Source organism: Sitophilus oryzae, unplaced genomic scaffold (assembly GCF_002938485.1).
Source record: "Sitophilus oryzae breed Bouriz unplaced genomic scaffold, Soryzae_2.0 scaffold_1625_pilon_pilon, whole genome shotgun sequence".
Taxonomy (NCBI): domain Eukaryota; kingdom Metazoa; phylum Arthropoda; class Insecta; order Coleoptera; family Curculionidae; genus Sitophilus; species Sitophilus oryzae.
The window spans coordinates 1,362,884-1,390,005 of record NW_022146309.1 but is presented as its reverse complement, the minus strand read 5'-3'; the positions used below and the strand labels follow the sequence as shown (position 1 = coordinate 1,390,005).

The following is a 27,122-nucleotide window of genomic DNA, read 5'->3' as shown; positions in this document are numbered from 1 at the left end:
TACTCTATTGACTGCTTCTCGAAATTTCCCCAATTCTCGGAAAGCGTACTTCTTCATACCAGACAATTCTATTGTCTGATTCCCTTACTTCTCGACTTGACTAAAAGATGGCGCCTGAAAAAGTCTTTTAATTTCTGGCGGATACGTTGCGGTTGTGCAGGCAACCAGTAATACATTTTCAATTTCTGGCGGATAGGCCATTTTTCTTGACAATATGTAAAACAACAAAATAAAATATAGGTACGTGTTTAAGAGTTTTTCCGAAAAACTCACCGGTTTTTAAATAAAAAATATTCTAATATTTGAGGGTGGTTTCACCCCTTTAGAATTCGAGTTTCGAAAAGTCCCTTCTTATCGAACCTCTACACCCTAAAGTCAATCAGCTTTTTACGTCAAGGGCTTTAAGCAGGATCGTGATTAATCAATGACCAAATTTTTAAAAACACCCTGTATACATTTTTAAAAAATCTTAAAATATTATTCTGAAAATTTTTCAGAATAAATAAATACTAAAACTTAATAAGTAAGTACTGAAACATACAGCGCCATAATATCTCGATCTCCGCCCGTTATGCGCGTAACAGGTTGAAAAACAATATATCTAAAACAACTGATGCGTTATTCTTCAACCTGTTTCGAACCTCCATCGACAATCGACCGAAGCAGCAGCGTTACTTTCCCACTCCGATTATCTCGACCGCCGCTCTGTTATGCTCGTAACAGGTTAAAAAACAACGTATCTAAAATGACTGCTTCTCCAACCCGTTGCGAGCCTCCATCGACAATCGACAGACGCAGCAGCGTTCCTTTCCCACTCCTGTTATCTCAACCGCCAGGCGTTATGCCCGCAATTGTCTCAAAAAAGCTGCTTCTTTTATATCCTATTATTTTTAAGCTGTTGCAAGCCCCACACGACCATCGACCGATGGAGCTACGTTCGCCGCGCCGCGCCGTAGCGTATTCCCCACTCCGTTGTATCTCGCCGCCTGTATCGATGGTTGTCGAAATAACATGTTTTCCATCCATAATCCATACTAGTTGTTTTTTGGAATTGCTTCGAGCAGCATCGAATTTCGTGGCGGTGCAGAGCGCCGACTTCGTTTCACGAACGGTCGATCTCTGCGTATCGTTATTATATATCTGTTATTTTTTAAAAGTAGTAACGGTTGCGTTATGCCATTTCTAAATAATTGTTATAAAATAACAGATAGTTAAATAACAACCCATCACTAGTTATTGCAGCCACACCTTCAATTGTTCTCGAGATATTTGGATATTCAAAATTGTCAATACTTGTCATCATTGACATAAATTATATGTTGATATATATGATTTTTACCAAGAGACATTTTTTACGTAAAGAATCACGGAAATGTATATTTTTTCACTCACTAGTTTTATACAAGTACGGATAAAAAGTTATTACTCTTCAAAACATTTAAAATACATGTAGGTGACGCCCCCTACAAATAGGAGTCATATTGACATCAAAATCAAGTTTCTCATGTCAAAAAAATCCCAGACACCAATTTTCATCCAAATATTGACGTTACTTCAGAAATTATTTGGAAAAAATCGAAATAAAATGAAACTTTTACATCCTGCATCTCCGAAACTAAGCATTTTAGGACATACATTTATACGAACTTTTTTACATATTTTTATCTGCAGAATATGCTGCCGAAGTTTCCGGAACACAATTCGGACCACCCGGTATATCAGGGGAACTTAATACTCTACTGCTATTTGTAAATATTGGAATCTATCTTACCGGCACTTGTAAAGCATATTTCTTTAGTCAATTTACGGTGAAATATACTTCCAGCAAGATGGTGCTCCCGCTCACAACTTTGAAACTATTAGAATTTTTGAACGACTATTTCCTAAATCAATGAATTGGGACCAATGCGATATAGACCCATACGATTTGAGAAAACATAATTTTAGCTCATAAGTACAAAAAATTTTTTTCGTTGAAAAACAGACAACGCCACTGTATTCTAAGTAAAAAGTTCTACAAGGTACAGTTTTCACATTCTCGATACCTGTCATATAATAACAATAATTGCAAAGTTTTCAAACGGCCCTGTAACTTACAAAGAGGCATACTAAAATTTCGTTTACAGCATCTTCCGTTTGACAAAAAAGTAGGACCAGTTTGTGCAAACGGTATCCTTTTATCTTCACTGATAACGGACATACCGCATGATTTCAACCAAAATGGAACACCCAGATTACAGTGTGATGTCCTTTAGTAGGACTTGCCTGCAACTTGGTATTTTTTTAATGCCATAAGTATTTCAAACTAATCAATTGATAAATTGATATGTATACAGGGTGCGTCACAAAAGTGGCTCACCGCCTATAACTTTTTTATTTTTTCAGATGAAAAAACGAGATTTGGTATGTTAGTATATGCCATAAATTAGGATTGATGGACGTATTCAATTGTTTCGAAAATCTACTTCCTCTTTCACCGGAAATGACTACAACTTTTGATTTTTAAATGGCACCCTCAGTATTTTTTTACTTTATTCGATAGAAAATGACACCCTGAATCCAATGACATATCATATCATATCTTTGGACATATTGGCTGAAAAACAAATTGTATTTTAAATTTCAATCTAGAGTGCCATGGCTGTGTTAAAAACACTAATTTTTAATCAGGGAGCATTGGAAAAATATATTTGATCGTTATTTTGTACCTGTTATTTTTTAGAAGTACAACTGTTGCGTTATGTTATCTCTAAATAGCTATTATAAAATAACAGATAGTCATCGGATTTAAGCAATTTTTCATTTTGTTTTCTTATACAGGGTTTTTCAAAAAACATGTGACATCTCTCGTGGGGTGATTCGTCAGGTAAAAATAAGATTTATTTTTCATATCAACATAGGTCCGATTTTGCTGTATTTCGTAGCTACAGGGTGTTAAAATCTTAATAATCTTTTGATTTATTATAATTTTCTTCCAAGTACGTTTTAATGGGGTTTGATATTTTTCGAGGCAAGAGTAAACTACCCTTAGGACAGTATTTATTTCAAATCTGATAAATTATATAGAATCCTCCTTACCCAAGATACTTAAGTTCTAATTTTGCTAAATATTGATACAGGGTGTGTTATTAAAATAAGACATTTTTATTTTTATTATTATTTTTTTAAGTACTTACGACGCCACTGGATAAACAACTGGTTTATTATCAATAACCAATTATAACCAATTATCAATTCATAATCGATTTAAGTTTTCTAATAGCTTCCATAATAATTAAGATACAAAAAACTAAATATTTTCAATTTATTTTGTTTACCTACTTTAAAAAATTGTTTTTTAAGTTTGCTAATACAAACGAATAAAATGAGTTTCCGATCCATAATGTTCCACCTGTAAGAAGATGGGTTAATGAAAATTTTCAAGATAAATGGCCAATGGCCCCCTAGGTTTCCAGACATCACACCTCTGGATTTCTTTCTGTGGGGAACTATCAAAAATAAAGTTTATAAAACCCGTCCACGAACATTAGAAGTATTGAAAACTCGAATAAGACAAGAATGTGAACAAATTTCCAGACAAGAATTACGAAAAGTTTGTTTAAGAAATAGGAAAATTTATGAAAAATGCATTAGAAATTATGGTGGTTTGGTCGAAGATGTTGACTTTTAGTTCGTTATAGTTTTATAAATCTTTGTTTAGAGCATATTTTCCAAAGTTAATAGTACTGTTTTAAATAATTAACTATGTATTTGGATTTTTTTAAATATTCCTCAATAAAACGAATAAAAATCATATTTCAGATTCAATTGAAAACTGGGGTTTTAAATTATTTTGTAACTCATTTTATTCATTTGTATTGGGAAACCTAAAAACAATTTTTTAAAGTAAACAAAATAAATTGAAAATATTTAGTTTTTTTGTATCGTATCTTAATTATTATGGAAGCTTAAATCGATTATTAATTGATAATTGGTTATCGATAATAAACCAGTTGTTTATCCAGTGGCGTCGTAAGTACTTAAAAAAATAATAATAAAAATAAAAATGTCTTATTTTAATGATACACCCTGTATCAATATTTATAAAAATTGGAACTTCAGTATCTTAGGTAAGGAGGATTCAATATAATTTATCAGATTTTAAATAAATACTGCCCTAAGGGTAGTTTACTCTTGACTCGAAAAATATCAAACCCCATTTAAACGTACGTCTATGAGGTATCGCATTTCTTACCTTGGGCAAAATGTACGTCTTATAGCCGTACAGCCTCCAGCCAAAAATGAAAAAAATCGCTCAACAAACAACCAAGATATTGGCTTGTATCCATCTTAAGTGGGACACCCTGTATATTAAAATTAATAAACCAAGTAGTAAGCAATAACGAAAGTACCTCAGTTAAGTAATGTTTACAAACTTCATACAGATGAAAAAGTGCAATGAGTCTGTGTCATGTTAAAACTTATTTTTAAAAACGGCAGTTGCCAGTACCGTGGTGTTGGTAAATTAAATTAAATATTGATTATTTTTTTAAATAAATAACAAATTTTTGTACTTATTATTGCCTTATTAACCAATAGCTGAAAGGCAAGAAAAAAACGATGTTATACTTAGAACTCTGTATGATTATCTTACCTCAAAATCTACACTAAAATATAGTTCCAATCCACATTCATCAATATTATTTTCTTTGGTCCACACAAGAGAATTATAAAACTCTGGATCGATGCTCTCAATATCTTTCATAACTAATTTTTTTCCCAACATTCTTTTATAAAATGGCATAGTAAATCCAGAATAAATAAATCTTCCGTGATATAGTGCCATGGCTATAAATCTTCCTATAAACTTGAAATACGTCAAATGCTCGGGATTTACGTAAGAGGCTGGATTGATTTGCAAACTGTAATTGTTTTTGTTTGCATACTCAAATAGACAATACATTGGATTTAATGCTTCATGCGAGACAAGGAAAAACCATTCTCTACTAACACCACCATAATCCAAACCTTCCTCCCCTTTAAAAATAATATACAATCTTCTACGCAATTCATAAGCTGGTAATCTCATTATCGTGTGAAAAGAGTCTTCAAATAAAGTCTGTCTTGATACTTGAATTTTAATATGACTTGGCAATGCATTACTATGACATAAAAATCTAGAAGGAAAACAATATAATTTAATTATTATAAATACAAAATTCACACAAAATAATTTAATAACTACAAATTTACTGTACCTGAATTGACTGATTTTCCATTTAAAAGACCTTTCATAGGCTCTAGGAACACCATAAGTACCTTTAGCACCCTTTGGAGCACCTGGCCGTGGATCTTCAAACGTCGTAATTTTCGCATTATGGTCAACAAAATATCTGAAAGTAAAATTAGACAGTATAAGTATACCAACTGGAGAAAACAGAATAAGTAAAACCTTTTATTATCTTCTGTATAGCGAATTTCCCATCCAGCAGGTAATGGTATATCGTCCACATCCCCAATTTCTTGACCTTGCGTTCTTGGATCTTCCCACTGTGTTGTTCGATTCTACAAAAAATAGACAAAGAATTAAAATTTCCTTACCATATTCTGGTTGGTCCCAGAATATGTTTTGCTATTCAAAGTTCCAAACTCCTGGAGGGTCACGTAAAAATTATTTATTTACTATTTTTATCGTTCGTTCAAAGTTGGTACCTGCCACCCCAAATGCGTTAGGCTAAGCGCAAATTGAGTCGCGTCTATCACGTGTGACATGACCTGACACGACGCGACTTTTTTAAACAACAGAAATAAATGGGACAGCGCAAATTGGCAGCAAGACGCGACCCGTGTAACCTGACGCGTGCCTCGCGTTCGCGTTCATTAATTTTGATTATTGAATACAGTAAAATTTCCACTTTCGCATCATCTGATGCTGATTTAGAACTAAAGTTTAGTTACAATAATTGTTTCGATGGTAAATCAGACATTTTTTTGCAGCCGTTTTTATACGATCGCAGAGGTGAAAAACTGCGTCTCAATTTGGCGGACCACCAAGAAGCGCGAGTGCCGCGTCGAGTCATGTCGGTCGCGCCATGTCATGTCAGGTCATGTCACACGCGATACTCAACGACCACTTCAGATATTGAAACTTCTTTTTATTTTGAAGTTCGGATCTTTTACAAGATGTTTAAATAAGAAAAATTCGATAGGCTTTTTAGTGTATAGCAATTTTCAGCAATCATGTAACTTTTTTATGTATAAATATATTCACATACTGTCTGCGAAGAAAATATAGCACAAATATTAAGAAAATTTTTAAAAAAGCCTACTATCAATTGTTTCTAATGGATTTCGAGAGATCGATTTTTAAATTCACTAATAACGCGACCACTGTCAAACACCAACTCAATTCCACTTATTTATACCAAAAGTGCAAGGTTTTCTAACTTGCACTTAAAAATTTACAAGCTATTGAGAAAATTACCACTCGTTAATAAATAAACAAATAAAGTATCACGAGACGTGATTAAATCGTGAAGCTGAACGCATGACGTACACCCTTCCCTAGAATTTTAAGTACTGATTGGGTCGACCGCGACGAATCTTCTTATCACCCTTTCACGTCTCTTAGCAATGTGCACAGTTTCTCGGTATATTTCATACATTTGGCAACGTTTTTACTGTTTTTTCTTTGTTCAGTACATTATAAACTCTTCGTACATATGGAAATCTCGACTCAAAACTAACCTTTGCCAGCCCTTAGTATACGTAGTTGGATTCATTTTTGCCAAAATTACTAACAAAACCACTGTATTACAGATGCATTAAATAAAGATAACCAAATAATTTCTCTGGAGACTGACAATTTCTTTCTTACTCTACTAAAAATTTTAGTGTAATAAGAGTCTATATTTTAATGAGAGAAGATAAGAGAAGTTTGAATAAAAAAGTAAAAAAAAAAACAACAGAATGGCAGAATGTTTCTAAATATTAATCAATCAGATTTGTAAATTATGATATCTTTCTAAGCATCTTATATAAATGTAATAAACTGTACTGATATACCGTGCTAGCAACTGTTACTTTTGGGTCGGCATTTACATGTGTGGAAGTAAATCGCATAGGGATCTTATTAAGTCGGAGTGAGAGAAATGCGACCGACCGACGCGACGCGCGACGGTGTGCTGTTGCTGCGTTGCCGATACGCCTTTCCCTATCAAGTAAAGTAAAATCACGATCGCAAACCGCTTATTTTTAAAAGACATTTTTTCAAGAGATAACTAGATAAAATCATTAGACATGTTTCTGAGCATCTGAAATGGAATTGTAAGGATATCGTTAGGGTGTCATTTTTTTTATAACGAGAAAACGTCAGTAATCGCGATAATTTAAAAACTCAACTTTTTAACACATAACAGGCCATAACTCAAGAACCACTTTAGATATTGAAGCTTTTTTTATTTTCAAGATCGGATATTTTACAATATGTTTACATAAGAAAAATTCGATAAGGTTGTTTTTTCCATTAAAAAATTGTAAACAATCCATCCATTTACTTTTAGAGCATAGCAATTTTCAGCAATCCTGTAATTTTTTTATTGATAAAGATTTTCACATACTGTCTACAAAGAAAATACAGCAGAAATATTAACAAAGTTCTTGAAAAAACTAAAATCTATTATTTCTAATAGATTTCGAGATATCGATTTTTGAATTCAGAGTTCTAATAGCGCGACCACTATCGAACACCCACTCAATTCCACTTATTTTTACCAAAAATGCAAGTGTTTCTAGCTTGCACTTAAAAAAATTCAAGCTATAGGGAAAATTACAACGACTCGTTAATAAATAAACAAATCAAGTATCACGAGACGTAATTAAATCGTGAAGCTGAACGCATGACGTACACCCTTCCCTAGAATTTTAAGTACTGACAGAGGTAATGATTGGGTCGACTGGTCAACTGCGACAAATCTGCTATATCCCCTTCCACGTCTCTTAGCGATGTGCACAGTTTCTCGGTTTATTTTGTACGTTTAGCAACGTGTTTACTGTCCTCTCTTTGTTCACTACATTATAAACCAATTGTACTCTTCTTACATACGGAAATCTCGACCCAAGACTAACCTTTGCCAGCCCTTAGTATATGAGCTATGCCTACCTTGTGATTTACAAAATAAGGTCGGCCTTCAGGTTGAACTCTTCTTTCCCAACCTGGAGGTAATGGACCTAAACTATCATCGTCATCAACAGCAGCTGACGTTCCTGGAAGAGATCCATTTCCAGCTTGGTATTGGGGGTATAAAAATCTTTGATTTCCTGAAAATAAATTCCACCGCCAAGTTAAAGAGAAAAAAGACAAAATAGCATTAGTAGTATACAGGTTTTTTCACGCGTCTGGTTTGTTAAAAAAATTTCAAGATAATTAATTTGAATGTTTCAAGTAAAGGTTATTTCCAAGTGAATTTCCTTCTTTTTTGTCAGAAAGTGGAAAATAATGCCAGGGCTAATCTGGACGGAACCTACTTTGTTTACGCGGAATCCGAACCGCGGTCGTCGGCCATATCATGGTCAATGGCCTACCGACTTGGCGAGTGTCTAAATCGACTCAAACTCACGAAATATCCACTCTCATCCGGCCTCAAACCGGCGTGAATGAGCAGTGTGTGTCAATAGATTTTACACTCTTGCCATGGAACAACAGCACGACAGAGTTTCCAGACGGTCACCCGTCCATCCACTAGTATCGCCGTACGTCGCTTAACTTCAGTGATCTAACGGGAACCGGTGTTTCGACGTAGCTAGGCCGTTGCCCAACCCATTTATATGTTTTTATTTCATTTTGAGTATAATGTTATAACCTAAACTTTGTCATCTGTTGTGAAAAGTAGTTCACAATGGTTTTATAGTCTCAGCAGCCTAGACCACACAAGCATAGAAGTCCTCGAGTCTTTCTTAGGAAAATAATAAATCGGCTCGGCCTTGAATGACCCGTGAGACGGCCGGGCCGTGACGCACGAGCTAGCGAGAGAAAAAGTGATAGCGGCAGTGTTGCCACAGCTATACCATTCGGGGTAGATCTACCCCTTTATAAAACAATTTAACCCCGCTATCTTGTGTTAATCTACCCTGATGAAAAATAAACTTGTGGTAACACTGGGTAACAATCTTTACCATACGCGGCCAAGAAAATCACTATAATAAACTTATACTGTACCAACCTTGATGTGTACCAGTATCCTCTGGCTGTGTGCTAGGAAGTAAATTTTCATGCATATTTTCATTAATATGTTTGTAGCTTCTGAATAACGGTCTAGGTAAAGCATCTAGCTCATTTGCCAGCTCAGAATTAGACTTTAGAGTTAGTAACTCGTATTTTCATTGGAGGACACTGTCATATTTATTTCAAACTAATAATCAACGAGAATATTCGTATAATTTAATAAAATTACTGTAGATCATTATAAATAATGAATAATAACAAAGATAAAATGAAGCGTTTTTTATAAAACATTACCACTGCGAACGGCAGCTTTTCATCGGAGAGCAGTCGTGGATAAGGTATTTCACTAGAGAGAAAACTAATCAATAACAATAAACAAAAAAATACAGATATTGGGCGCCAGGCATGTACAGAGAAAGAAAACACAGTTGTATATTACTTAAAACTAATGACTATATTTATTCATGATGGACTGTGATGGTAAATAGCATTGTACAATTTTAATAATTATTATAGTGGTTATATGTCAACGAAAGTGGTGTTAAGAATTGTACTAAATTATCTATGAAAACAACTATGATAAAATACAAGACATGTAAAGTTTAAGAGAATATATGAAATGTAGCATTACTTTAATTAATTTGATATATTTTATATGATGTTAGTGCAATAATAATATCTATAAAAAAAAGTAATACTATTACAAGGCGTAATATAGTGAAACCTAAAATCTAAATCACATTGTAACTATTAAATCGACATAAATGTTCTTAATAATCTAACAACTAAATATAGTCTGTACGATATTATTTAAAATGTACGTTACTGTTTAAGACCGAAAATATAGAAAATCTAAAACATAAAAACTAGAACGTAAATCTACACTTAGCTGTTCTTTATGTAATCTTGATTCAAACAGTAGCAGCGTGAGGTGGTCTCGCATCTCTGTACTCGGCCATCTAATACAACAAAAGGGGGCCAGAGTGAGGACACCATGAATTGATACAGCCGTAACTACTGACTAGACTGAGAAATGGGAACGAAGCAGCATGGGGCTTACGCTGTATCCATACTGTAGCAATATGGGGACACTACCCGTACCTTGGAACACTACTAGGACCTTGGATATTGTCCGTAACTTGAACCATAACCTTGGACACAGCCCGCCCATATGACAACGGTACAGGGGAACACTACCCGTACCTTGGATACTACTAGGACCTTGGATAATGCCCGTACCTTGTAAATAGTACGTACCTTGGACCCTAAAAATACGAAACTCTTGTTTAAAATCAAACAAGGTCTAACAAACAAAATGAACCTACCTCGAATTACTTCCGAGGGCTCACTAAATAATAAAGAATATGTCCTTTCTTCCATGTGACATTCTGGAGGACAAAAGAAAAGGGACGCCAACGTGCCAGCAAAATACAAATACAAGTTGGGACATCCGTAACTCTACCCTAAAAATATTCAATAATAATATCGAATCTATAAAAGGTAATAACTCATCTTTACCTGTAGCCTCGAAATAGCAGCTGATTCAGATTATACAGCAAGATTTAAATAATCACCATTTCTAAAAAAAACTGGGACTAATGGCGTCTGACAGGCCAAACGGTCAAACCAAAAGTGCCGTTAAATCACAGAGAGTTGACAGAAGCGATGTTGACAGCGCGCGCCTCCACAGAATAGTGAAACGATAGCAGGGTTGGTGACTAGGGAACGTAAAAATTACGCCAAGCGTACCAACAAAATGATCAGGCCTGAACGAGAGGGAATCCGGTGACGATAGGCCAGACATCATATATTATATGTAAAAAAGACATGTAACGAACTAAAAACGTTACAATAATAACCAAAACATTTAATCAGAAACAGACCACAGACCACACAAAACAAACAGTTGGTTAGTAGTAGCACATATTAGGTATCCTACAAGTATACAGATAAAAATCTTGTCCGTAATTCGTGGTACGAAAATTGCTTTTTATGATGATGAGCAAACGAGTAAAATTTCTTGTGCGCAAAAATAAACTCGCGTTTAAACAGCGTAATAACTGGGCCGGTCAGGCGCTGTGCACAATTTTAGAGGCCATAAACCATAAGTGGCCGTGCTTGTGCGCAAACTAGTAACCTAACTAGTGCGCGACTCCGAAAATTGGAACCACGAAAAACAATGCTTTTGACGGTACGTTTATAATCTGTATAATCTGTGGTAGTAGTCAGAGATATAGATGTAGTAATATTTTGGTTTAATGACTACAGCTTTGAATTAAGCACCGTTCGGATTTGGCGATAAACTGTAGATCCCGTGTACTTGTGAAACACTGATGACACACATCACAAATACATGCGAGAGGTAAGTTATGTAATAAACTCTGCATTAAAATTATAAAACAGTGAAACGACAAGTGTATTTCTATCATCTTTCGTAAAAATGGGAATAAACTTTACTTATTAAATAAATTTAAGGTAATAATAAATGTCCTACCTTGCTGTACCACATTCTGTCTTTGCCCCCGCCATTGCTCAAAGTGTTGTAATCTTTCTAAATTAGGCCTTTGCCATGTAGTGGTTCTGGTGTTATGATCTACATAATAAACCCTACCTCTTGGGTCACGTCTTAATTCCCAACCAGCAGGAAGAGGCTGAGGCCTTTCCCACGAAGTAGATCTAAAAAATACACAATTGAATTAACACATTGTAACAACTTACAATAAATTTGAATCACCTGGTATTATGATCGACATAATATCTTCTTCCATAGGTATCAAACCTCATTTCCCAACCGGGAGGTAAAGGTTCATCTTGCCTAAACTCATCTTGTTCTGCTGGAACAGCTCCATTAGGTACTGTTGCAGGTGGTCCAATACTACCTATACATATAATAAGCTGATAACTAATCTTATTTTTCAATATCTGAAATACTCGCGCGCACTTGTGATACTTCTGGACGTATTCGTATTAATATGTTTGACAAAAAGATATTTTCTTTTATCCAAAAGTAAAATGTTAGTTGTAAGTGTAATTAACTTATAAAGAGATACGTTTCTATCGGCTTGGTGCATTTCATTTGATTTCAACAAATTCCGACCGCAGCGCTTCAACAGCAAAAATCAGAAATTATCAGTACCTATTTCATGCTGCCGTCATGTTGATAGCATTAAAATAATATTGAAATCGTGGTTTGGTCATGTTTGGTCATAATATTTAAGTATTTTAGTTTTTTGCGAGTGCAGTTATTGAGACTATAAAACACTCAGGTACGAGGTTTGTGTGATGTAACGCTGTTTCGGGTAGTAAAAAATAAGTGAAAAAGAATTCGAACTAGGCGTCGTGTTGTGTTGTGACTTGTGACAATTTCAAATGTTAATAAAATTGCCGAAAAAATGTTAACGCGTAAAGGAAAGCGTAATTAAGGCGTTGTGAACAATCAATAATTCAACTCTCCCGGATATTCAACTCTCCCGAAACAATATTTTATAGCTTCATAGTTTCTCACACCTATTTGATCAAAAGCTAAAATGGATTCAGGCAGTTCGACGAAACAAGTGACTAAACAAAGTGCCCATTATATAATCAAAAAATTAAATAGACATAAGAGGATAAAATATAATTTGCAATATTAATGGTATACTTTTTTTAATCAACCAGTGATTAAATTTTTTATGAACATCTTCTAAAATTATAATTATGTACCTTTATTTTTTTGATTGGAATAATAAATTATAATACAAGTTAGACCTTTTGAAGACATGAAAATATTTACTTTTTTATTTTTAGAATTTTCACAAATTATACTTCTTAACAGTTTTAGAATAATTAAATAAAAAATTTTTCGTTTTCTCGCTATTTAAACCCGTATATTTGTAAGTACTAGTTGTTTACGATATTCTCTGATGGAGGCAGCACCGGCGGAGAATGCACCAAGCCTATAGCATAAAAATAAAAAACATATCAATTCATCAGCCTAGAGGGAAATGAACGAAACAAACGTGCCGACTCCCTCGCCAAAACAGGTGTCATTTGTGGGACCAGAACCGGCATACATGTTCCAAAAAATAATAAACGTCTTAGGGGAATGACGTTTAAAGACTGTAACGACAGACCCGGGATGGAACATGACAAGAGAATCTTGGCAGGGCCATCCAAACACAGAACCGGAGAACTCTGATACTCAATGCAGTATACACAGGCCACTGCAGGCTGGGATCACATCTGCAGAGGATGGGACTGGTGGAAGACACCAAATGGCCGACTCTATTTGACGAGACTATGAAGCACAGTATATGTACCTGCCTCGCTGGGAGGAAGACCAAGTTGGAGTTGTTTAGCAAAGCTATGCTAGACTTTTGAAACGTTGGTAACCTCGGATATAACCACCTATATAAAAAGGTCGGGTCTCGAGGGTGAAATAAAATTTTATAGACCTGATCCACAATAGGCCCTTGTGGTCGACGTGGAGGCCAATTTTCGTAAAATACAAAAATACTACATTCTTATTAAGACTCACACTATTATATAGTCGCCTTCCACACAAAGTGTCGTTACTAACAAGAATTCAAAAACATTGATGAAATTCTTATTACCAGTCAACTTTACCCTATTTTCGAACTAGCCGGGTAAAAAATTCCTACAAAGTCATCCCAATAGGTTGGGCTGACTTTTTAGATTTTAAAAGTATCTCATGAATATTAAGAATTTTAACAGTCCACTGAAATATTATTATTAAAGAAAAATTTTGATGATGTTACTTCACTTTGTAAAGGAAACCCTCTTATAGGGCTTCTTGAATTTAAAAACTTTCATTAAATTAGTTTACTTGAATAACACTTCTTTCTGTCTATTAAAACTAAAAATTCACATTGAACATTTTTCGGCAATATCGAAAAACATTACATTTTGTAAAACATTACATTTTTCATTTTCTTTTATTTATTTATTTATTTTACAAAATGTAAGGTTTTTCAAACATTACAAACAAAACGTATAATTTGTAAATTGTTAGTTACAACACTTTCTGTGGAAGGCGACGATATGACTAATCGTCCTTGTAGTACTAGGGGGATTATAGTATTGAGTAGAGATGGTTTATGTATAAAAATGTTTACTTTTCTACAGGGTTGTTCACCACATACGACACGGAGTATTGTAGCTAAACGATGAGATTTTTACAAATTGTAAGTTTTGGGTTCGATGAAGGACTATTAGAGGTACAATTTAAAAATAATTTTACAAGATACAGAGTGTCCCAAATAAGTAAAAAATATCAAAGTTGTATTTTTTTAAATGGAACACCCTGTATATTATTACATTTTTAGTTTCTACGATTAAAATAAAGGTAAATTTGATTAAGGTTTATTATACTTAAACCTTACCGGTTTTGAAATATTTTCAATTTTGTGAAATTGCAGTTAAAATTTTAAGGCTTCATTTCTCCAAGGGTATCAAAGTTTTTAATACTAAATGTTTACTGAAGTTTATTTACTGATCAGTTATTGTGTTGCAATAATAAAAATAATACTACCTTATACAGAGTGTCTAAAAATTTATTTTAAATAATTATTTGCTTCAAACGGCAATAACTTGTTTAATTTAAATGGAACACCCTGTATATTTTACGAGAATCAGATGCACAATTTAATTCTCTATCAACTTATATTATACCATTTTTTACCTATCTCTTTAAGTTTCCGTAGAAAATGCATTTTCTTGTAATTTAGAACTTATTTATCAATATACCCATGGACTATTGACATTTTAGATTATTTTTACAGATGTACCAAATTTTTAAAGAGTACAGATACTAATATTGTCGGTATAATTCATTTATTTCATTAAAAAATTAAAAAAAAACTGTTTAAATATTTGTTAAAGAGGATCAATTAACATGATTCCAGTATTCAAACTACATTAACTGACTGTTTGCGTTGATTAACAATAATTGCTCCAAATACTAAAAAACTGAATTTTGTATGGGCATTAGACAGTGTGATAAAAAGTAACACCTTAAAAATGATATTCATTTTTAATAAATGCTTATTTATAACAACAGAGACTTTAATTTGAAAACTTATTATTATATTGATTTCTGACTCAAATCCACATTTATTTATAATAATTTATTAACGAACACAATTAAGTATGTAATTAATTAGTATATGGGCGGAAATAATGGTGTTATATTTAATTAATGGTGTACTCTTTTATAAAGATTTAAATAGTTTTCTTTTTGCATACAATGGGCTAGTAATATTATCGTTTTGCTAAAAACGATAATATTACTAGTCTGTACATTTTGTACATTTGTTGCTTTAAAAACAATCTAAAATGTCAATATTCCATGGATATATTGATAAATGAGGTCTAAATTATAAGAAAATGCATTTTCTACGAAAACTTGAAGGGATAGGTAAAAAATGGTATAATGCAATTTGATAGACAATTTAATTGTGCATCTGATTCTCCTAAAATATACAGGGCATTCTATTTAAATTAAAGAAGTTGTTGCCGTTTGAAGTTAATAATTATTTAAAGTAAATTTTTAGACACTCTCTATAAAGTAGTATTATTTTTATTATTGCAACACAATAACTGATCAATAAATAAACTTCATTAAATATTTAGTATTAAAAACATTGATACCCTTGGAGAAATAAAGCTTTAAAATTTTTACTGCAATTTCACAAAATTGAAAATATTTCAAAAACGTAATGTTTAAGTATAATAAACCTTAATCAAATTTACCTTTATTTTAATCGTAGAAACTAAAAATGTAATAATATACAGGGTGTTCCATTTAAAAAAATACAACTTTGATATTTTTTATTTATTTGGGACACTCTGTATCTTGTAAAAATATTTTTAAATTGTAGCTCTAATAGTCCTTCAACGAACCCCAAACTTACAATTTGTAAAAATCTCATCGTTTAGCTACAATACTCCGTGTCGTATGTGGTGAACAACCCTGTATATCTACATATATAAAATGCTAATGTTTATCTGTGTCGTCTCTACTGAAGTAACGACTTGCTCTAGAAAGTTGTTTTTTTACTAAAAGATAGCTAATTGGCTCTTCTAAAAACTGTCGTCGTCGGATTTTTGTTTTTCATTTAATTAAACAAAAAATAAAAAGGTTTTTTTCCTGATGTCCTGGCGGATGCGCCAGGCTTCAACTAGTATAAAAATATATTTACATACCATTCGGAATATTATTATTGCTAGATGAAGTAGCCAAAGGTGATATTGTTTGTGTAGGTTCCAACTGGTGTGTTGGAGGCGATATAGGTGGGGATGGTGCTGGCCTTTCCGGTCTAGCAGGCCTTTCCCCTCTAGTAGATGTATCAGACACTGTTTCGGTTGGCACAACATTCTCGCTTCCTTGATGCCGTTGTTTTATTTTAATACCTGAAAAAATAACATATAATGATTTTATAAGTTTATAATCCCAAAAAGTTTATATTTCTCTAAATTCATGTCGTCAAACTCAATGAGAAACTAATATTTATTTCGAAAATAGCTAAATATGCAACAGTATGTTCCCGGATTGTGTTTAAAAGGGGAAACATTTTTATATATTTTTTTTTGAGAAAAATGCATTCTATATAAAAGTTTTTGTTTGTCTAAAATCGTTAAACCCGTTTATACTTCTGCGCAGTGGAGAAAAGGAGTGGTTTCCAACCACGAGAGAATCGTTTAGTGAACGATAAGTTTTGTGTTCTAACAAGAGTTGTCACCGTTAGTGAATCGATTGCGGGACGCGTATTTACATAGTAAAGGAGCCCCATAGAACGCGGGGGCTCTGTAACGCAGTATGGTATGTAGTTGTAAACCGCCCTCATTTTCTACTATATACTATACTACGGTGCAGAGCCGGTAGAAAGAAGCTCTCGTTTGTTGGATTCTGATCCTCCAGTCGGGAGTTATTAACATTTAAATAAAGATAGATCTAACATTCCCCCCGCATTTTATTTTAGCAGATAGAGGAAAATGGTTTTAACAAAAAAAATCGAAAATTTACTGAAGATTATGAAGCTATTATTTATAGTACCCATTATCTAGACAAAATTTTGTAAAAATTCTATTTTCTTATTTTCCATAGCAGTTGCGCCCTCTAGCGGCCGTTTTACAAACTCGAAAATAATTTCCAGCAATTTCTCATAGCCCCTTTAGTTATAAATATTTTTTTCCATAGTCCCTACGGCTAATACTTTCCGAGGTACAGCCGAGAGCTATTCTGGGACACCCTGTATATCTAAATTGTCAATTATTATCAACAATAAAATATCAATATTAATATAACACATTAAAATTTAATATTGTATTACTAATTTTTGGCACTAAACAACAATAATATACTGTTTTTTTTTTCTCAGGTAAGATTTCGACAGACGATGACAGAAGAAAAGCAGATGACGTCCCATACCAATCTTACTTTACAATTTTACTAAAAAAAATTCTAATAATTTTTAAGTTAACTATGGATGGGTTTAAATATAAATTCGTCATGCGTCGTCACTTGTTGTTTTTAACCAGTTTTATTGGTTTATTTCAAAAATGACAGATCGTATTTCAATTTTATTGGTTTGACGGAACGATGAACGACAAACGGACGCCGATGCGTATGAACTCGCCTTTAGATTTTTGACGTTTGTCAAAGTCTTGCCAAATTATAGGTTATAATTTTGTGACAACTTTTGTCAAATACCCTGCGTTTTGGAAGATGATGCATTTTGATTCGTGTTATTACGTGTGTTTTGTGTCTTTTGAAGTCAAGTGGAGGAAAAATCGAGTGAAAATTAACTGTAGAACCCAGAGCACAGTTTATGGTTAATACTCGCTGCCCAGGCAGAAAGTCTTATACAGATACACCAATAAAGTTACTATCAATAAAGTTCGTATACCATCTCGTCGTAGATAAGTGCATCTCGAATATGGTAGAAGGACCATACTAAACACATACTAAAAACTGGAGTAGCTGTAAAATATCGACATCACACGATAGGTAAATAATGGATTTTAGTACTGCAGAAAAATAATGTCAAAAGGTACTGGTTTAAAAAAAAATAAGATTAAAGTTAATTAATAAACCTGTGAGGTATAAAATTTGGTAAGTGTTATTCTTAATAAAGTAGTTTGTTTTATTTATGTTGTTTTATTTATTCCTGCGGAATATTACAAATTTGTATTTGTACATAAGTTATATTGATAAATATAATCATAAATGCGGGAAGTTTCATAAAGCTTGAAAGTAAGAAATACCTAGTTCTTTTTATATTTTTTGGTATGTGGTGTCTTGTTTTTGTTTGTTTTGTATTAACACATACCGTTTTTTATTAAATAATATAACTCGTTACATTTTTTCAGTTTTATACAGTTTTTTTTCACAATATTTTGAAGTTACTTGTCAGTCAAATTTTAAATACATATATATTAATTTCCTGCTATGCGTTCCAGTTGTACCAACTTATTTCTTTGTAAAATAAAATAAACTACTTTGAAATTAAAATGACAGATACATTTATCACTGTCAAGGATCTTCTCGTTGGACATCAGACTATAGCATCATAAATACATTTTTCTTTCTACCGGTTCTGCACCGTAGTATAGTATGTAGTAGAAAATAAGGGCGGTTTACAACTACATACCATACTGCGTTACAGAGCCGCCGCGTTCTATGGGGTTCTGTGCCGTAGTATACTATGTAAATACGCTTCCGGGACCGTAATTTCGATACCAGCCTAAACCTGCGCATTAAGAGTGTATCAGCAGATTGTTGTTTTTTTCTGGACTAAATTCCTTTAGCCATTTCTCTTTTTAATTGTGACAGCTTATTTACCTGGGAACTTATTGAAGTCCTTCTTTTCACGTTGATTGGATATGTTCTGTTTCCAAACTGATTTTTATTATTATCTGTAGTAGCTGTGCAATGCTTTTTGGGTTGTGATCTTAAATAATTCAGCGGGGATATTATCAGGACCTGCCGCTTTGTCAATTTTAAGCTGTGATATTGTTTGTGCCTTATTTAATATACCTTTATGCCACGGCTACTACTTGCAAAAAACGCTGTTATTTTGTGGGTTAGGTATTAGTTTGCGGTGGTGGTTGTGCTGTTTGCTTGTAAAATAGCTGGCTAGTTTGAAAACTAGCCAAGTATCCATTTTAGCCGTAACATAAACAAATTAAAACAGTACAAAATATCACGTTAATCAAAATTAATAAGAACCATCTATCAAAGAACGAAAACCATAATGAAAACCTAATAATTTTTATAATAATTAATTTTTTTTGGACAAATTCAACTAGATTTTAATAGTTTTTTAATTATTCTCTAAGACGGTATGGAAATTTGGAAAAGTATAAACGGGATTAACTATTTTAGAACAAGCAAACATTTTTATGAATACTTTTTTCTCAAAAAGTTAATAATAAAAAAGTTTTTCCTCTTGTAAAGACAATCCAGGAATATACTGTAGATTGATACAAATAACGAATTAACTTTTTATTCCTAAGGGTGGCTGCAACGACGTCCCGTAATCCTGCTGTTGGTTTTTATATATAAAAACCAATTGTTATGTTTTAACAGCAGGATAACAGGACGTCGTTGCAGCCACCCTAATTTGTCTATCTTTTAAAATGTCCCTAACTTTCCTTGTCTCAATCACGCACCTTCTACAGCTAGTATACTTAGTATAAATGACGGAGAGAAGAGGCAATATTTTTGCTGTGAATTATTTAAAATGACAGAGAACTGTCACTGTAAAAATATGGACAGAATTCTATCATAAGGCATATGAATTCTATCATACGGTACATCAGAAAGGTATAGGCATTATATCAAGAATACTTTTATAAAAACTTTTTTTCATGGATATGTTACAATGGATACTCTCTTGGAAGGTTTTTACTTTTTCTTACCATTCAAAACAGTATGTAGTGAACCATCAGTATTATTCTGAGATAATGGAGTTGAATTTGATATTCCTCTTCTATTCAAATTATCATATCTACTCTGGCCCATGTCAATATTTAAGCCTTTAAAGAAACAAACCAATTCACCAACTTTAATAGGAGAATCAGTCTGCTTATTATTCATCAAATCTAATGTTACTTCTAACCCACTGCTGAAAAAAATAAGAGTTAAAACGCTTAATGAAACAGTTATAATAGAATTATTATCTTTTTTTATAGGAACATGGTATATCGTTGAAAAGCAATTTTATTTGGGTTTCGATTTTTGAAATAATATACATAGGCTTTAATTTAAAATAACAATAACATACAATTTTATAACGGAAATAATTATTTTTCTGATCTCCCTGTTTGATATCCAATCAGGTTAAAACAACGCAAGGAACTCCACAAGGTGGAGTGACCTCCCCCCTACTGTGGAGCTTGGTAGTGGATGAACTACTGGAAGAATTAACTCTAGCGGGAATACACTGCATAGGGTACGCAGATGACATAGTCATCATTGCACGGGGGAAACATGAAGGCACCCTGTGTGATATTATCCAAAGAGGATTCCGCATCGCTGAGAGATGGTGCAGGACTGTCGGGCTGAGTATTAACTCAGATAAAACCGCAGTAGTGCCATTCACCAGAAAGCGAAGTTTGAAAAACTTGAAAAGAATCCATCTAGATGGAAAGGAAATACTGCCATCACAGGAAGTGAAATATCTGGGAATAACCCTGGATAGTAAACTTCTCTGGAACAGGCATATTAAGAACATTACCAGCAAAGCCACAAAGGCTCTCATGATATGCAGAAGACTGGCGGGAAATAGGTGGGGCTGCGCCCCTAACATTTTGCGCTGGATGTATACCATGATAGTAAGACCCATGATTACTTATGGAGCAGTTGCTTGGTATACAAAACTAGAGCAACGTACAGCAAGGCAAACCCTGTGCAAAGTACAGAGACTGGCATGTATCTGCATCACAGGTGCCATGAGAACATGTCCAACAGCAGCAATGGAGGTCATTCTAGACCTAACACCACTGCATATTGTCGTCGGTAGTTATGCCAATGCGACAATGATTAGAATGGTCATTGACGGAAACAGTACTGGGAGAATTTTCAGGTCAGGGGCTTGGAACACCCTCAAAAAGAAAATTCCACTTCTCCAACTCCCAGTGGATGACATACCAAGAATTTACAACTTTGAGAAACACCTCACTGTAGTATTGAGTAATAAAAAGGATTGGAAGAAAGAAACGCTTACTCAGCATATAAAAGACCATACCATCACGTGGTATACTGATGCTTCCAAAACCAAAGCAGGGACAGGGATAGGAGTATTTGGGCCGAAAACTGAATACTCCGAACCAATGGGCACCTACCCCAGTATCCTTCAGGCAGAAATTTGCGCTATCGAAAGATGCGTACAATTTATCTTGGATAGGAACTATCGAAAACAGGAAATTGCCATCCTATCCGATAGTCAAGCAGCACTTAACGCGATCAACTCAGTAACCATCAATTCGAAGTTGGTCAAAGAATGCCTAGAGAAGCTCAACAAATTAGGCAAAGAAAATAAAGTCCTCCTACTCTGGGTGCCTGCTCACCAAGGGATAGAAGGCAATGAAAAAGCAAATGATCTAGCTAGAAAAGGAGCGAACACTCCACTAACTGGACCAGAACCGTTCTGTTCTCCAAACGGGAACCAACTGAAAGCGGAACTGAAGAATCTGGAACACTCCATCCGTAACTTGGAATGGGTGTCCTCCAACGGTCTAAGACACTCGAAAAAGTTCCTTAAAACTTATGACCGAGAAAAATCAAAGGTTTTCCTTGATTTAAGTAAAAACAATCTTCGGATTGTCACGGGGTTTCTAACAGGACACTGTCTCCTCAATGAACACCTCAGTAAACTGAAACTGAGAAACAACGGCGAATGCAGATTTTGTGGGGAAAATGGGGAAACACCAGAACACCTTATCACTGAGTGCGCCGAGACGACGACCATTCGTGCCATGAACCTTGGTACGTCTGATGTCGAGGATGGAGAGCTGGCCTCTGTGGAGCCATCTCAGATACTGGCTTTTCTTAAAGCCCTGAGACTGTAAGATGAGTAATAACTCGTTATAACTCAAGAAAGGGGAACACACAATAGATCTATAAGGTCGCGGTGATTAACTCCCCTCCTAAATATTCTACATTCTATCCAATCAGATGATTTAGACAGATCGAATATGTCGACTTTTCTTAAGCTATAAATCAAATTTTAGCTTTCAAATTGCTAAATGTATGATTTAACCAATGCTTATTCAAGATCATGTTTTTGTCAATTTTACATGTTTCATTTTTTATCTCGAAAACTATGAGAGATTGGTAGAAGTTAGTATAATAGAAAAATTTTCAGATATGGAAGTAGTTTCGAAAAACATAATAATATACCGGGTGTTCGGTTTAAAATAACATAAGATGCTACCACTTTTAGTATGAAGCGGCAACACTGTAATGCTGAAAACAATTAAGACATATGGAGCAGGTGCCTTTATGCAAAAATCCAATTTTTCAAAAAAATCCTATCACCGGTTCTCCATAAACGTCTAACGTGCCATGGCCGTGAACCACCCTGTATAGGATCTAGGGCAATTTATGATTAATTTAAAGAATGGTAAATAGAAAATATGTTTCATTTAATAAAGACGACCATCTCTCGATATAATTGCACGAATTCAATCAAATGTCAAAATTGTGTTAAAAGCGCAATAGATAATAGTTTACTCTCTATTTTATATAACACTTTCCTGTAGATTCAGTAGTACCCGAGAAGAACAATCGTAGAGAAGCGACAAAAACCGTCGGCACTATTGAAGAAGGGGGACCAAGTTTTGTGACCTTCAAATCGGCGTACGTGACAGATGACAGATCGCCTGTTTATAGTAGTTTCTAGCATAGATAAATGCAACAAGTTTAGATTGGAAAGCCCGTAAAAATTTTAGGTCGCGAAATTATTTTGGGTCGCGACCGTTATACGCGATCTGGCGCTGCTATAGCGGTCGCTAAGAACAACGGCAAACAAAAAGAGAAATAATCTTGTCTTGTCAAAGTCAGAATCTTCAAAAATCATAATAATCTTTCAAAATCTAAACCGCTCTCATTAAAGAAATTCCGAAAAGTGTTTATAGCGTCCATTTTCAAAGTAATTATTGCTATCTTGTGAGTTTAATTCAAGTTTTATTTACTCCAACCGGTGATAATTGTGAAAAAGTGGCATTAAAAACTTAAAAAGCTGTGCTGTGAACTGTGAACTGCAAAAATCATCGTGGATCGAGGCATAACGTCGGTTTCCAATGTTACATAGGTATTTCATACATGCGTCCTTATATAAAATAAAGTTTCTTGTATGCAACACATTGTATTTTATTTATGAAATTAAACGAAAATAATAATAAATTTGAATAAACAATATTTGGCGATATAATTCCGGAAAAAGCCGAACCGCTCCGAAATTTTCAAAAGTTTTGGGTCGCGACCGTTGCAAGAATAGCGCCAAATAGTGTTTACATTGTCCTTATGGGCACTTTCCAATCTAAACTTGTTCCATTTATCTATGGTTTCTAGCTACACTGAGAGAAATTCAATGAACGTAAAAGAAATAAGAAAAGCTGTACACTGAAAAAACATGTGTTCAGTAAAAAGTAGAAGGAATAGTTTAGGAATCATAGTGAACAGTAACTATCTTTTCAGATTTAACGGGTTTCCGCGAATTGTGGATTTACCGCGTTCTAACCATTTTCTAACCTATTCCCCTTTTACAGGGACATTTTCAAATCGTATCTGATAATATTTTTTGCTTCGAAATTAATATTTGAAAGTGTTTTTTTAATCAAAATGATAAATTAAACAATTTTAAGAAAAATTCGATTATTTACCAGCTGTTAACACAAGCGTTACAACAAACCAAAAAGTAAATAACATGATTAGAGTTGAGGGTTGGAACCGGGGTGTTACAACAGCAAAATAAAACACTAATTCACCACAATACACCAAAACACTTTACTACTGCAGTGCATCAGCACACAATTAAAACTAAAATGATTAAAAAACATAATACCTTTATAATATGAGAACATAGATGGTAGATTAAATTTACAAGAAAGAAAACCCAGAAAAGATTCAGCAGTTCTGAAAATGTATTTTTTTTTCATTTTCAAAGAATCTCGGTTATTCTGGACTTTTTTGAAAAAACGGCAAAGAGAAAATATGCTTCATTTAACGAGATCTACCAGCCCTGAAAATATTTTCACTTATTTAAGACTCACCCTGTATATTAAAAAATCATATTTTACATAAAAAACAAAAAATATATTATATATGCAATTTTCTAATAGTTTTAACTTTCTAAGTATTTTTATTAAACGCTAACAAACCTGTTTTACTTACCTATTTAGTTCTGAAAGTTAGTTCTTTCTTTAAGTACTATTATAAGATAAGGATAAAATATAGAAAAAATAATTCAAAAAGATTAATTATGTACACAAATAAAAAAATAGTAAGATTTCAGGACTTTATATTAACAATGGCAACGCTGGCCGTATTCCGAAAACACAATGAGATGACAGTTAGCAGGTTTACCTCCCACTCCAAATTTTTAGGCGGGATTCGTTTTGTCGCTTCTCTACGATTTTTCATCTCTGGTAATACTATTATTAAATTAATTTAACATTATACAGGGTTGTTCACCACATACGACACGGAGTATTGTAGCTAAACAATTAGATTTTTACAAATTTTAAGTTTTGGGTTCGTTGAAGGACTATTAGAGCTACAATTTAGAAATAATTTTACAAGATACAGAGTGTCCCAAATAAGTAAAAAATGCTATAGTTGTGTTTTTTTAAATAGAACACCCTGTATATTGTTCTATTTTTAGATTCTACGATTGAAATAAAGGTAAATTTTATTAAGGTTTATCACACTTAAACCTTACCGTTTTTGAAATATTTTCAATTTTGTGAAATTGCAGTAAACATTTTAAGGCTTTATTTCTCCAAGGGTATCAAAGTTTTTAATACTAAATATTTACTGAAGTTTATTTATTGATCAGTTATTGTGTTGCAATAATAAAAATTATACTACCTTATACAGAGTGTCTAAAATTTTATTTTAAATAATTACTAGCTATAAACGGCAATAACTTGTTTAATTTAAATGGAACGCCCTGTATATTTTAGGAGAATCAGATGCATAATTTAATTGTCTATCAAATTGTATTATACCGCTTTTTACCTATCCCTTTAAGTTTTCGTAGAAAATGCATTTTCTTATAATTTAGACCTCATTTATCAATATACCCATGGAATATTGACATTTTAGATTGTTTTTAAAGCAACAAATGTACAACAAAATGTACAGGCTAGTAATATTATCGTTTTTAGCAAAATGATAATATTACTAGCCCATTATATGCAAAAGAAAACTATTTAAATCTTCATAAAAGAGTATACCATTAATTAAATATACCACCATTATTTCCGCCCAAATACTAATTAATTACATACTTAATTATATTCATGAATAAATTATTCTAAATAAATGTGGATTTGAATCAGAAATCAATATAATAATAAGTTATAAAAATGAATGTCTCTGTTGTTACAAATAAGCATTTGTCAAAAAATGAAATATCATTTTTAAGGTGTTACTTTTTACCACACTGTCTAATACACATAAAAAAATCAGTTTTTTATTTTTTGGAGCAATTATTATTATACTCTGTTTTTTTTCTCAGGTAAGATTTCGATAGACGATGACAGAAGAAAAGCAGATGACGTCCCATACCAATCTATTTATTTTACTAAAAAAAGTTTCTAATAATTTTTAAGTTATCTATGGATGGGTTTAAATATAAATCCGTCATGCGTCGTGTCTTGTTTTTAACCAGTTTTATTGGTTTATTTAAAAATGACAGATCGTATTTCAATTTTATTGGTTTGACGGAACGATGAACGACAAACGGACGCCGATGCGTATGAATTCGCCTTAAGATTTTTTGTCATTTTTGACGCTTGTCAAAGTCTTGCCAAATTATAAATTATAGGTTATAATTTTTGTGTCAACTTTTGTTAAATACCCTGCGTTTTGGAAGATGATGCATTTTGATTCGTATTATTACGTGTGTTTTGTGTCTTTTGAAGTCAAGTGGAGGAAAAATCGAGTGAAAATTAACTGTAGACCCAGAGCACAGTTTATGGTTAATACTCGCTGCCCAGGCAGAAAGTTTTATACACCAATGAAGTTGCCATCGATAAAGTTTGTATACCATTTCGTCGTAGATATGTAAGTGCATCTCGTATATGGTAGAAGGATCAAACTAAACACATACTAAAAACTGGAGTAGCTGTAAAATATCGACATCACACGATAGGTAAATAATGGATTTTAGTACTGCAGAAAAATATGTCAAAAGGTACTGGTTTAAAATAATTAAGATTAAAGTTAATTAATCAACCTTTAAGGTATAAAATTTGGTAGGTGTTATTATTAATAAAATAGTTTGTTTTATTTACCTATGTTGTTTTATTTATTCTGTGGAATATTACAAAATGCGGGTAGTTCATAAAGCTTGAAAGTAAATAATAGTTCTTTTTTATATTTTTTGGTATATAGTGTCTTGTTCTTGTTTGTTTTGTATTAACACATACCGTTTTTATTAAATAAAATAACTCGATTACATTTTTCAGTTTTATACAGTTTTTTTCACAATATTTTGAAGTAATCACTTGTCATCTTGTCAATCAAATTTTAAATATTTCCTGCTATGCGTTCCAGTTGTACCAGCTTATTTCTTTGTAAAATAAAATAAACTACTTTGAAATTAAAATGACAGACACATCTATCACTGTCAAGGATCTTCTCGTTGGATAGACTATAATCAACGCAAACAGTCAATTAATGTACTGGAAT

At 33.2% G+C, this 27,122-nt stretch overlaps 1 protein-coding gene across 2 annotated transcripts in view; it reads right to left on the bottom strand.

The window, feature by feature from the left end:
• LOC115880489 (E3 ubiquitin-protein ligase Su(dx)) overlaps positions 1-27,122 on the bottom strand; it is a 62,237-nt gene that overhangs the window by 22,416 nt on the left and 12,699 nt on the right. The window contains exons 4-11 of one of the 2 annotated variants that reach the window (XM_030897697.1): positions 20,123-20,325; positions 16,406-16,612; positions 11,937-12,081; positions 11,697-11,878; positions 8,141-8,298; positions 5,432-5,544; positions 5,238-5,372; positions 4,634-5,156 (exon numbers count right to left, since the gene is read on the bottom strand). In XM_030897697.1, coding sequence (XP_030753557.1) covers positions 4,634-5,156; positions 5,238-5,372; positions 5,432-5,544; positions 8,141-8,298; positions 11,697-11,878; positions 11,937-12,081; positions 16,406-16,612; positions 20,123-20,325 — 1,666 coding nt within the window. Of the gene's footprint in view, positions 1-4,633; positions 5,157-5,237; positions 5,373-5,431; positions 5,545-8,140; positions 8,299-11,696; positions 11,879-11,936; positions 12,082-16,405; positions 16,613-20,122; positions 20,329-27,122 lie in introns of both variants that reach the window. The other variant, XM_030897696.1, reaches the window with a different exon arrangement.